The sequence below is a fragment of the Colobus angolensis genome, unplaced genomic scaffold (genome assembly GCF_000951035.1).
Source record: "Colobus angolensis palliatus isolate OR3802 unplaced genomic scaffold, Cang.pa_1.0 Scaffold511, whole genome shotgun sequence".
In the NCBI taxonomy this organism is placed as follows: Eukaryota; Metazoa; Chordata; class Mammalia; order Primates; family Cercopithecidae; genus Colobus; species Colobus angolensis.
The window spans coordinates 433444-446435 of record NW_012118611.1 but is presented as its reverse complement, the minus strand read 5'-3'; the positions used below and the strand labels follow the sequence as shown (position 1 = coordinate 446435).

The 12992-nt window shown below is 54.1% G+C and overlaps 1 protein-coding gene across 1 annotated transcript; it reads left to right on the top strand.

Moving 5' to 3' along the window:
- Position 1: 1 nt before the first annotated feature.
- On the top strand, positions 2–9793 carry IBA57 (IBA57, iron-sulfur cluster assembly homolog (S. cerevisiae); the record flags this gene model as incomplete). The annotated part of the gene is made up of 3 exons (XM_011960528.1): positions 2–153; positions 8109–8449; positions 8542–9793. Coding segments are annotated over 3 exons (885 nt in total), but the record flags the coding sequence as incomplete, so codon positions are not given.
- Positions 9794–12992: the final 3199 nt, after the last annotated feature.

Here is a 12992-nt window from a genome sequence, read left to right as displayed (position 1 = left end):
CCCCGACGCGGCGCCCTTCCTGCTAGGGCTGCTGACCAATGAACTGCCGCTTCCGGGTCCCGCTGCCTGGGGGGCCCCGCCTCCTGCGTGCGCGGGCTACGCCCACTTCCTGAACGTGCAGGGCCGGACACTCTATGATGTTATCTTGTACGGGTGAGCGCGTGCCGGGAGGGCTCTTGGGGGCGGGCACCCAGGGGAAAGGCGGGCGCTCGGGGCCTGCAGAAGGCGTGGGAGGTGGGCACCCGGGGAGGGCCGGGATGGTGTGGAAGTTCAAGGGAGGGTGGGCCAGCGACTGGCACTCAGGGTCAGGCACCCAGGAGATTCCGCTTGGGATAGACACCCAGGGGAAGCTCACTCAGGGCCCAGCACCCAGAGGAGGACTTGGCTCGACACCCAGGGATGGTTCAGCGACTCATCCAGGGGAGGCCTGGGTGCCCGCCTACCATATCAGAGCAGAGGCGTCTCTAGGTGGGCACCTCCCAAATGGGCCACCTAGTGACCCTTCTCCCTCCGCAGGGACAAGGGGTTCAAGGCCCCCGCCTGGTGGCAGAGCTGTGTTTCTGAGTGACAGCTTGTGGTGACACTCGTGGGTTCTGTTTACCTTGTGTTTCCCTGTGTCCTCTCCCAGATCTCACCATTGCTGGTGACATTGGCATTTGGTTCTGTCATCTGTGCTGATACCACGACTGTCAGTGATGTTCATGCCGGGTCAGAGCCGTGACAGCTTAAAGCGTGGGGTTTCCCTTGCCCAGCTTCTAGGGACCTGGATCCCTGAAACCTCCACCGGGTGAAGTGGATCTGGCTTGCGGCCACCTGCCTGCTGTCTCTCCTGTTCTTGTCCTCTTCAGCTTACTCCTGTGTTTTGGTTTCAGGGGATGGACACCTTTTTGATGACTTCCTGAGCTACGTGGGGTGAATTTTTGGACTCATTGCGTCCAGTGATATCCTGGCTGGGTGTGAAAATCTAGCTTGGAAATTGTCACCGAGAATGTTCACATCACAACTTTGTTTTCTCGCTGCCAGCTTTTCTGAGAAGTCTAGTGCCGTTCTTATTTGTATGTGAACTGTGTTTTTCTCTGGAAGCTTTTTAAAACTTTTCTTTATCTTTGATGTCGTGAAATGTCATGCTGATGTGTCTTAGTTTGGTCTTTTTCCATATCACATTGCTAGGCACTTAGTGCGCTCTTTAAATCTAGAACCGGAGTTGGTGAAATATGGCCCTTAGGTCAGACCCAGCCCATTACCTGTATTTATAATAAAATTCTCTGGGAACCCCGCCCATTGGATTCCATGTGGTCTGGGGCTGCTGTTTTTTTTTTTTGAGACAGAGTTTTGCTTTTGTCGTCCAGGTGGAGTGCAATGGCACAATCTTGGCTCACTGCAACCTCTGCCTCCAGGGTTCAAGAGATTCTCCCGCCTCAGCCTCCTGAGTAACTGGGACTACAGGCGCCTGCCACCATGCCCGGCTAATTTTTGTATTTTTAGTAGAGACAGAGTTTCACCATATTGGCCAGACTGGTTTCAAACTCCTGACCTCAGGTGATCCACTTGCCTCCGCCTCCCAAAGTGGTGGGATTGCAGGCGTGAGCCACTACACCCGGCCTGGGGCTGCTTTTGCCTAGAGTGGCAGAGTTGTGGCATGAGTGTGGCCCTCAAACCTAAGTTATTCACTGGCCCTTTACAGAAAAAGTGTGCCCACCCTAGCTAAATAGGCTTAAATCTTCATGTCCTAGTTCAGAGATGTAGTCATCATTGTCTGTCTTATGTATTCATTACGTTTTGTTTAGCTACTTTAATTTCTTCATCTTAAGAACTACAGTCTTTGATTATCTTGAGCCTTCTATGTCAGTACTTTGCTGTTCACATGTTAGCCTTACAATGATGTTGTTTTTGGTCCCCAAATTCCCTTCCATATTTCTATAGTCCTCTTTTATCCTTTTCCCTTTGAGTCCTAGTTCCATTGAATTCCTATTCTTAATAAGTGTTCTATGGTATAAAGTACAAATGACTTTGCACTGCATAGGTCACCTGTACATGGATTTTCCTTCACCTCTGCCACCCTGAGACGTCAAGACCAACCCTTTCTCTCCTTCCTCCTTCTCAGCGTACTCAACATGGAGACCGTGAGGATGAAGACATTTATGGTGATCCATTTCCATTCAGTGAAGAGGAACTGCATTTCCTCTTCCTTAGGATTTTCTTCCTGGGATTTGTAGCTTACTGTATTGTAATACAGTATATAATAGCATAAAACATAGAAAATATGTACAACTTGACTGCGTATGTTATACATAAGGCTTCCAGTCAACAGGAATCTGTTAGTAGTGAAGCCTTTGGGGAGTCAAAGCTTAAAGGTGGGTTTTCAACTGTGTGGGGACCAGTGCCCCTAGCCCTTGCATAGTTCAAGGGTCAACTGTCTGTCCTTTCTGCGTCTCAAGGTTTTTTCCTCTTCATCCTTTCTTGCCTGGTCTAGAGCTTGTCTGTAGATCTATTGGGCCCCAGCTCCCCTTACCAAGCATATGCTTGGTGGCTCTTCTGCGGCTTTCTATTTGCTCTCATTGTAGGGGTCTCTGTCCTCAAGGTCTGCAGGAGGAGTTAATTTTCTTCACTTGTGCTGGGTGTCTGGTGTGTCCGCCACTGTTCTGAGTGCTGAGGGCACTGGAGGTGGCTCTGTTCTTCCCCAGCTCAGCACTAAAGGGTGATATCATCCACCTCTGGTCTCGCTTCTGAGATGTGACACAAAGTCACAGGCCAGGGAGCTCCACTCTGAGAGGTTGGGTGGGGCGGGACCATCCTCCACGGGATTCAGCATCCGTGTAATAATACTTGAAACCCTCTAGCTTCAGTTCTGTTGGAGTTCATGGCCCTGTTTCTCCTCAGCCATCAAAAGAAGGACACGACAATGTCACCTCCTCAACTGGCTCCGCAGGGGTGGTGGGCGACAGGTGTCCAGATGCCACCCCTCCCAGCTCTGTGTCATGGGTGGGCTTAGGGCTGCGCTCATTGGGCACATTTAGTTCAGTTCATGAGGTTACACTCTTTTCCTTGTTGGGCTGCTGTTGGTTGTTGACCTCTCTCTCTGTGGTTTGCCCTCTCTGGTCACTCCTCTGGGGAAAGGGCAGCCTACAGGTCAGGGGCCACCTCTCCCTGGAAGCCTCCGTGTGTTCCTGCTTCTCTGGTCATTCCCTGCCCATCATTCCTCTGTGGGTTTTTTCTGACTGTAGGATTTTTTATTTCAACTCTGATACTTGCTAATATATCATCCTGAGCCATTGCTTCCTTAAAGCCCCCTATTCTTGTTTCCTGGATGTAGTGCCTTCTTTCAGATGAAGCTATAGTTTTTTGGTTGTTGTCTTTTAATAGGAGTTGCTTTTTATAGCAGTTTTAGGTTCTCAGCAAAACAGCAGAATGTGCAGAGATTTCCCATATTACCCCACAACTTCCCCTATCATCAACATCCCCCACCAAAGTGCTGTTTTCGCCGCAGTTGATGAACCTCTGTTGACGTACCATCATCACTTGGAGTGCATAGTTTTCATGAGGGTCACTCTTGGCTTGGTGCGTTCATGAGTTAGGCAAATGTATGATGACACATGTCCACCATTGTAGCATCACATACAGTAGTGTAACTGCCCTGAAATCCTCTGTTCCCTGCCCATCCATCCATCTCCCATAACTCCTGGCCACCACTGATGTTTTCAGTGTCTCCATAGTTTCACACTTTCCAGAATGTCCTGTAGTTGGACTCATGCATCTGTAGCCTCTTCACATTGGTGTCCTTCACTTAGTAATATGCGTTTAGATTCCTCCATGTTTTTTCATAGCTTGACAGCTAATTTTTTGTTTTTTGTTTTTTTTTTTTTTGAGACGGACTCTCGCTCTGTCGCCCAGGCTGGAGTGCAGCGGCCGGATCTCAGCTCACTGCAAGCTCCGCCTCCTGGGTTTACGCCATTCTCCTGCCTCAGCCTCCCGAGTAGCTGGGACTACAGGCGCCCGCCACCACACCCGGCTAGTTTTTTGTATTTTTTTAGTAGAAACGGGGTTTCACCGTGTTAGCCAGCATGGTTTCGATCTCCTGACCTCGTGATCTGCCTGTCTCGGCCTCCCAAAGTGTTGGGATTACAGGCTTGAGCCACCGCACCCGGCATTTTTTTTGTTGTTGTTTTTAGATGGAACCTTGCTTTGTCGCCCAGGCTGGAGTGCAGTGGCACAGTTGTAGCTCACTGTACCTTCAAACTCCTGGACTCAAGTGATCCTCCCACCTCAGCCTCCCAAGTAGCCAGGACTACAGGTAGTTGAGATCTCACTATGTTTCTTGGGCTGGTCTTGAACTCCTGGGCTCAGGCGAGTCTCCTGCCTCAGCTTTGCAAAGTGTTGGGATTGCAGGCATGAGCCACCATGTCTGGCCTCCTTGGGGTCCTTTTCTATCAGTTGGTTTTGATCTCTCTTCATGTAGGAGACAGAGAGAGGCTATAGGGTCATGTCGCAGGTAGGATTGTGGTCCAGTGCCCTTGCTGTGATCTGGCCGGGGCAAGGATATGGACTCAGTGCAGGGCTCAGCAGGCGCAAGAGTGTCAGAGCTGTGGCCTTGTGTCTGTCCAGCACCGAGGGGCAGGAGAGACTTGTCAGGCCTCTGGTGGCCTGGGAAGGAGGAAGGAGAGAGAAGGGAAGGAGTCAGGCCGGGCCCCAGGGCAATGTTTTCCTGAACATGACTGGAAACTCTTGGGTCTGATGGCCAGGTGACCCTTTCACTCAGTTGGCTGGGCCAGAGCCACCCCTGACCTCCCTCCACTTCCTGCACCCTTACTCCCACCGGGGCTTCTGGGCTCAGGAAACAAAAGCACAAGACACCCAGGTCCATCTCAGACGAGCAACAGATGATCTGTAGGTACATCCTGTTGGGATTTGGGGTACACTAAAAAAAGTCATTGGTCGTTGATGTGAAATTCTGATTTAACCAGGTGCCCTGTATTTTCCCTGGCAACCCTGTCCCCTGCGCCCTTCAGCGGTATCTGGAAATATTTTTGGTTGTCATGATGGGGTGGGGTACAGGCAAGGGGTGCTGCTCAGCATCTGGACAGCCCCCACCATGGAGAATGATGAGGCTGAGAAAGCTCCCCAGGCCAGGGCTCTCCTTTGCAGCTAGTCTCCTGGCAGTCTTCAGGTGTGGCAGGGGTTGGGGTGGGCCCTGGGGGGTCATGTCCCAGCTCAGTTGGTCCTGAGAAGCTGCTTGGTAGACAGTCACCAGCACAGAGGGCTGGAAAGTGCCCTTGACCCCAGAACCTGGGTCCTGTGAGGACATCCACCCTGTGGGAGGCCAGGGAGTGCTCAGCAGATGGGGGCAGCAGGGGATTTCAGCATGGGTGGGAGTTCCAGCCAAGGCAGGCAGCTGAGCCAGCCCCACCTCAGAGTGCAGGGGCCCTCAGCTTAATCTTCTCTGGGCTCCACTCTCGACTAATGGACCCATGGGGCACCCTGGCCCCACCCTGCCTGTCCTGCCCCAGCTCCTGCCCTTGCCCTGTAGGACTCTGTGGCCTCCCCTGTGCCTGTGTGCCCAGCTTACTAGACCCTGGACCTGCGGTCCCTCAGCTCCACTCTAGTCCCCTTACTTTGTCCCTCTACTCTGCCTGGCGCTGCTCAGCTCCTCCCTGCTTGTCCAGTGCCCAGCACCCTGTGTCCATGACCTCACATCTGTCCCTCCGCCCGGGTCCCCTGCTCACCTGTGTTTTAGTCCATCTTTGTCTGCTGACCCTAATATAGACTTTAAAAATACAAATACGCATGCACGTGGTTAAAAACTTGCTGATGTCAGATGGCTGGGATGAAAGGACTGCCTGCTGCCTTCCCTCTTGTAGTGCTCGGACACCTCTGCAGGGGAAGCTCCTTGTTTTGTTTTTGTTTCCGCTTCTTATTTTGAAATACTTATAGATTCGCAGGAAGTTGCAAAAAAAAACCTGTGGGAGGAGATCGCACAGACCCCTCCCCAGTTCCCGATTGCACACACGGGGCACATCTAGGGTTTCCAGATTTGTGTGTCTTACTTTGTGCGTGTGTGCATGCATGTGTATAACTGCGATTTTCTAACGTGCGAATACCTGTGGCCATGATCAGGCCCATGTGGCTTCCTACTCCTGTCCCTGAATGGGCACCCCCAACACCCCGAAACCTGTTCTCCAGCTGTAAAATTGTGTCACTTCAGGAGTGTCATAGATGGATGCACCAGCCTGTTATTTTTTGGCCTTACCCTTTTCCCTCACCATAGAGCCGTCAGATCCACCCACTTCTGTCCATCTCTGGCTCCCTGTTCTTGCTGAGAAGTCCCCTGTCGTGTGGTGGCACCTTGATTCCCCCCTTTTGGCCGTTACTAGTAGAGCTGGCTGCTGTGAGCTTTCGCTGCAGCAGGTTTTGTGTGAGCTGCAGTGTTCATTTCTCAGTGATCCATGCCCGGGAGTGAGAGAGCCAGGTCACAGGGTAGTTGCTTGTTTGGTATTGTGAGGACTTGCACCCTGTCTTCCAGAGGGGCGCCCGTTTTGCCTCCACACCAGCAGCATGCCAGTGACCTCATTTCTCCTCGTGCTGGCCAGTGTTTGGGTTCGCCACTGCGTTTGTCTGGGACACATTGCCTGTGTTTCCGTGGTGGTGCGGTGACCTTTTCATACCACACCTGCGGCTGCCCCTCTGTGCCATCCTTGCTGTTCCTCCCATCATCTTAGCCCCACATGTGTAAATGACGTATGTTCCCCTCCCTTGCCAGTGTTGTTTTTGATGTCGTGTGACCACTGTCCTGGAGGGCGGGCCAGCTCCACTGGCTGTCACAGCTGGCTATGCCCACCCTCCCTGCATCAGGGTCCTCAGTGAGACCTGTGCCCACTGGTTCTGGGTGATGAGTGTGAACATTCTCTGTGGCTGCTGGCACGTGGGCGTGACCACAGGGTAGAGTGAGACTGCAGAGATGAAGGCAGCAGGCCCCTGCTTGGCACGTGAAGCTCTGGGCAGCTGGCAAGGACTGAGCCCTCTCCTGGCTGGAAGGGGCTGGGCCACCAGCTTGTGGGCTCCTCTCTGGCAGGCGCTCTGGGGGTCTTATTACCTCCCTGTCTCAGCTCTCACCGGTGTGTGAAGCCTTGTGCAGTCCACACCTGCAATCAACCCTAGCCATGTAGGTGGCTGTACCCGAGGTGTCTCCACTTAGTGCCCCCCACCTGACATGCCCCACACTGCCCGGGCCTCTCCTCTCCCCACCATTCATCTGGTCAGGGGTCATTCGTGTGGTGCCTGCCCAAATCCTCTGAGGAGGGCTGCCTGGAGTGCAGGTCAGAATGGCTCTGGGGTAGGGTTGTGAGACTTGACTTGGGGAGGCAGGTGGTGGACATGGGCAGAGTGGTCCTCAGGCATGTTGTACCTCCCTGACCTCCTCCTGGGCTCCTCACTCCTCCCTCTTGCCCACCTGAGGACCCTTGGGCTCCTCGATGGCTTCCCTGGGCTGGAACAGGCAGGTCTGGTTCTCAGTAGCTGTGCATACCGTTCGTCTGCGGGACCCTGCCCGTCCCTGCTCCCGCATCCAGTGGACTGTTTTCATTTCTTCCCTAGGCTCTGGGACTACTCCAGACGATACCCTTGGCAGGCTATTGTAGTTCTGCGAGTCCCTGGGCAAACGGGGTCTGTCTGCGCTGGCCCCTGTGAGCTTGTCTCTGCCTGCTTAGAGGAGAGCTCTGGAGGCGCAGCTCCGCGCGGCTGTGGGCAGGGATCTCCATGCGCTGGTCCAGGTGTGCCCTGCCTGGCCTGATGTGCATTGTCTGCACGTATCCTCGCATTGCTGTGGGCGTGGCACTCTGCTCTGGTCTCCATGGTGCTCGCATCTAGCTGTGATGCGCGCCTTGGGAGGTGCTGCCGGGTGTGGCTATGGGCGTGGCTCGCTGTGGGCGTGGCTCCCTGCTTGTGGTGACCCAGGCGCTTGCCTTGAAGATGCAGTCCGTTGTGGCTGAGGGCAGGGCTCCTTTCGTTGGTCCACGGTGTACTCCTCTGCCCTGGTAAGGCGAGCTCCGTCATACAGCCCTTTCTGGCCCACGCATTTGGTGAGCTGGCATGCACCCCTGCGTCTCTCCCTGCAGGCTCCAGGAACACTCGGAGGAGGTGTCTGGCTTTCTCCTGGAGTGTGACAGCTCCGTGCAGGGTGCGCTGCAGAAGCACCTGGCGCTGTACAGGATCCGGCGGAAGGTCACGGTGGAGCCGCACCCGGAGCTGCGAGTGTGGGCGGTGTTGCCCAGTTCCCCTGAGGCTTGCGGGAATACACCACTGCAGGAGAGTGCAGGGACTGCTGCCATCCTCATCCGCGACCCGCGAACAGCATGCATGGGGTGGCGGCTCCTCACCCAGGACGCAGGCCCAGCCGTGGTGTCGGGGGGCCGGCTCGGGGACCTGTGGGATTATCACCAGCACCGATACCTGCAAGGTATGGGCAGGGTGGGCGCGCAGGACTGGGTTACACGGGTGGGGCTAGACGATGTTCAGTTCTCGCTGGTTTCCCTCCTCCGATCCCTGCAGGCGTTCCTGAGGGGATCGGAGACTTGCCTCCTGGGGTGGCCTTGCCGCTGGAGTCCAACCTGGCCTTCATGAACGGCGTGAGCTTCACCAAAGGCTGCTACATCGGCCAGGAGCTGACAGCCCGCACCCACCACATGGGCGTCATCCGCAAGCGCCTCTTCCCTGTCAGGTTCTTGGACCCCCTTCCTGCCAGTGGCATCACCCCCGGTGCCACGGTGCTGACTGCATCAGGACAGACTGTGGGCAAGTTCAGGGCCGGCCAGGGCAACGTGGGGCTGGCCCTGCTGTGGTCAGAGAAGATCAAGGGTCCTCTGCACATCAGAGCCTCTGAGGGTGTTCAGGTGGCCTTAGCTGCATCTGTGCCAGACTGGTGGCCTACGGTCTCCAAGTAGCCCGAAGCCTTGGCTGGTGCAGGCTGATGGGGAGGCTGGGACCTGGGGCCTCTGTCCTCTGTCGGGGGTCTTCCCATTCCGTCTGCTGTGCCTACTGGGTGGGAGCCCTGGTTCCCATCTGGGAAAGTCCCCCTGCCTGGCCCCGCCCATGCTCAAGGGCCCCAGGGCCCCAGGCACGTGGGTTGTTTTCTTGCTGGGCTTCCTGTGGCCCCAGAGGAGCCCACTGTGTGAGTGCTGAGCTCCAGGTGGCGCCGGGCCCCAATTGTGGCTCCACACAGGGTTGTCTGGGAGGATGGGACAGTGTCTCTGGCCAGCACTGGCAGCTTCTGTGCCTTGCACCCCACTCTGCCCAGCACGAGCCTCATGGGGGGTTGGTCCCTGTGCCTGAAAGCTGGGCAGTGTCCAGGGTCTGCAGGCTGGGGCTCGGGCTTTGGGAGTTGTTTCACCGTGCTTGTTTCCAGCATGTCTCAGGGTGGGCTTGTGCGTGGTCTAGAGGGGTCTGGGACATTGGATCAGGTGGCATGTGGGTTTCTGTGCATGGAGGAGCACACAGGGCTGAGCCACCAGGTATCCCATGCTGGAGGCTTGTGGAAGGCTGTGCCCATTGTCCATGTTTCCCCACCTCTGTTCCTCCTCAGAGCCCTCCAGGAGCGTGGGGTGGGGCCAGCACAGGGCTCAGGAACCAGCAGGGCAGAGTTCTGCATGTGTGTGCTGGGTTTCGGCATAGCCTGTGTTTGCAGTGAGAGTGACTTGCTCTCAGTTGTGGGGTGCAGCCTCCTCTTCACCCACTGGCTTCCCCCTTCCCACTGAAGTGTGAGCTCCATGTTTCAGGGCATCTATTAAAGAGTGAGCCACAAGCAGCCCCTTGGGAGCTCTGGTTTCATTTGCGGGAGAGGGAGGTGGGGGCTTAGTTTCTGGGATCTGGCTGACTGGACCCCGGGAACAGCTGTCCCTTGAGAATGCCTAGACCTACCAGATGAAGCACTTGGCATGGCTGCAGGCCAGCAGGGGAGGCCTCAGAGGCCCAGGCTGGGCGTGTGGGTGCCGAGTCTGCGAAGGACAGCCCCATGGCTGTGAGCTGTCGGCTGCAGGGCACAGGGCCTGGGGCGCAGGCATTTGGGCCACCAAGCTGGACCTTCGGGCGGTCACGGAGGGCCAAGCAGGCAGGGAGCCTGTGCAGCTATCCTAGAGGGCCACAGGTGCTCTCTAGAAATCTTCAGCCATGGCGGTTTTGGGGCCGGGGTCTAAAGGCAGCTCTGAGCTGCAGTGTAGTTTGCCATCACCCCGGAGAAGGGTGTAGAGTGGATGCACAGGAGGAAGTGGCTGCAGCTGAAGGGAAGAGGAAGGTTGTCCAGTCCCACCTGCTGTGGTAAGCTCTCCTGTGGGCAAGGAAACAACTAGGTCGCCCTGACCCCTGGGGTCCTGAGAGCCGGTGGCCTTCAGCCCCTCTTGGACAGGTCATGCTCTGGAAGCCCCCAGTACAGGATGGATTCCAGACCAGCATCCCTGCAACCTTTCCAGCCCCACCGGCTGCTGCTTTAAACTGGCATGGAGACATTTGATCAGCTTCCTGGCCAGTTTTCTCTCCAGCTCAGCCAGGAGTGGGTGCCTGTGGCCCGTGTCACCAAGAGCTGGTGTCTCCTGCATGAGGGGCATGCACCCTTGGAATGAGGGTCTGTGCCTCAAGCTCAAAGTGCCCTGGCTCCCCCATCTGCCTGAGGTTGCCTGGCGTTCCCAGCAGGACCTCCTTGAGTGCTGCAGCATCTGGGAGCATCCTAGCCTGTCCCATGGGTGTGGCCGGGTGGTGAGCCAGAAAGGAAGCACACCACTCCAGAGTGAGGTGCTGCCTGAGCCATCCTGTGCCCCCTCAGTGTCTTCAGGTCTCTGCAGGTGTCAGGATCTCAAAATACTTGGTTCATATCAAACACATTCCGTGTTCTTCTGTGTCTTTTTTTTTTTTTTTTGAGATGGAGTCTTGCTCTGTTGCCCAGGCTGGAGTGCAGTGGCACGATCTCGGCTCACTGCAAGCTCTGCCTCCCAGGTTCCAGTGATTTTCCTTCCTCAGCCTCCTGGGTAGCTGGGACTACAGGAACATGCCCCATGCCTGGCTAATTTTTGTATTTTTAGTAGTGACAGGGTTTCACCATGTTGGCCAGGATGGTCTCGATTACAGGAGTGAGCCACTGTGCCCAGCCTTTTCTGTGTCTTTAAAAAGGAAAGTATCAGTCAACAAAAGAGCCCCTCTGTCATACAAACCAAATCAGTTTTCACCAAAATGTCCTTAATCCTCTCAGAAAGGCCTGGCCTTTAGGACCTTGGAAGCAGGCCCTAAAGCTCATCAGCAGGGTCAGAGCTTTGCGTTCAGGAACACTGGGATTTGCTGAGAGCTGGTGCAGCCGCTCCAAAACTGCATACTGCTGTTCTGTCTGCTTTAGTTTGTGTTGTAAAAACATAGGAAGTTAGCGCGCGCGTGTGTGTGTGTGTGAATTCAAGGCATAAGGTACAGTTGTGTTATGTGGGTATAGTGCATGGTGGTGCAGTCTGGGCTTCTTACCTTCACCTCTCCTGCTACCCCTCATTAGAGTCCCTCATGTCCGCTTTCTGCTTTCCACTTTCTGAGCCCACATTGCCTGTTGGACAGCTCCTGCTTATGAGTCAGGACATGTGGTATTTGACTCTGTTTCTGAGTTGTTTTACTTAACACAGTGTATAGTGCATCTTTAAGAAAGCATGCTTTTATTTTCTTTTCAAAGCCAGATAAGGTTGGGTATGGTGGCTCATGCCAGTGATCTTTGGGAGGCTGAGGCAGGAGGATTGCTTGAGCCCAGGAGTTTGAGAGCAGCCTGGGCAACATATCAAGACTCTGTCTCTTAAAAAAAAAAAAAAGTTAGCCAGGCATGGTGGAGCCCAGGAGGTTGAGGCTGCAGTGAGCTGTGATTGTGCCACTGCACTCCAGCCTGGGCAACAGAGCAAGACCCTGTCTTAAAACAAAGAAAGAATAAAAAAGAAGAGAAGTTGCAGTTGGTAGTATTTCCAGAGCCCAGCAGACAGTGTAGAAACTGTGAGAAACCCACCTCCAAATCAGGCCTTTGGTAGAAAACATCCTAAGAAGTATACGTTCATTGTACAATCATCATCATCATCTTCTAATCCCCAAGGAGACAAGCTCCCTGTTCTGTGTTCTTGTGTGAGACGGTCAGTCAAGTGCAGCCTGAGAGGAGAGGCAGGAGCCCAGGAGAGCTTCTGCCAGACCTTTCCTGGCGCTTCCCCAGGAAAGGCAAGGTAGGGCAGGTGTGCGGCTGGCGAGCTGGAGTGATTTCCATGGGCTCCAAGCTGTAGAAGTGGTCCCTGGCTGCCTGAGTGCTCTGGCTAGATAGAGGTGGGCTCTGGACTGATGAGGTTGCATCACAGAGGCGTGTACCCAGCTGGGCCCTTATCTGTAAGGATTGGCTGGTCTGGGAGGGGCAGTCTCCCAGCCAGAAGGTGGATTTTTTTTTTTTTTTTTTAAATGAGACTGCCTTAAAACAGAGACAGTTTTTTTTTTTAAAGATATCAAACATCCTAAGGTACAGGAAAGAAATTGTAAACACACACACACACACACACACACACACACACACACACACACACACAGTACCATAAACAAGGCCCAGCAGAAAGACATACAGAAGTACACTCACCAATATTCTGATCCTAGAGTAAGCAGACACATCACATGGAATGAGGATGTTTAATATATTTAAAGAAAACAATTTATGCACAGGAAGCACGAGACTATAAAAATGATCAAGCAGATTAAAAAGAGAACTTGTTGAAATAAAAATAGAATATTCTAAAAAATAATCCATGGTGTGTTTCCTGAACAGTTGGGAACTGTTTGAAGAAATGACCCCAAAGTGCAGCACAGAAAGAGAGCTGGAAAATATAAGATGGGATAAGAGACAAGAAGACGGAGAATTTAGTATGGCATCCGCAATTTACGAGTAATTCCAGAAGGAGGGGAAAGAGCATATGGGGTGGAGGCAAGTATTCAGAGAAATACGGTTGAGAACTTTCCCA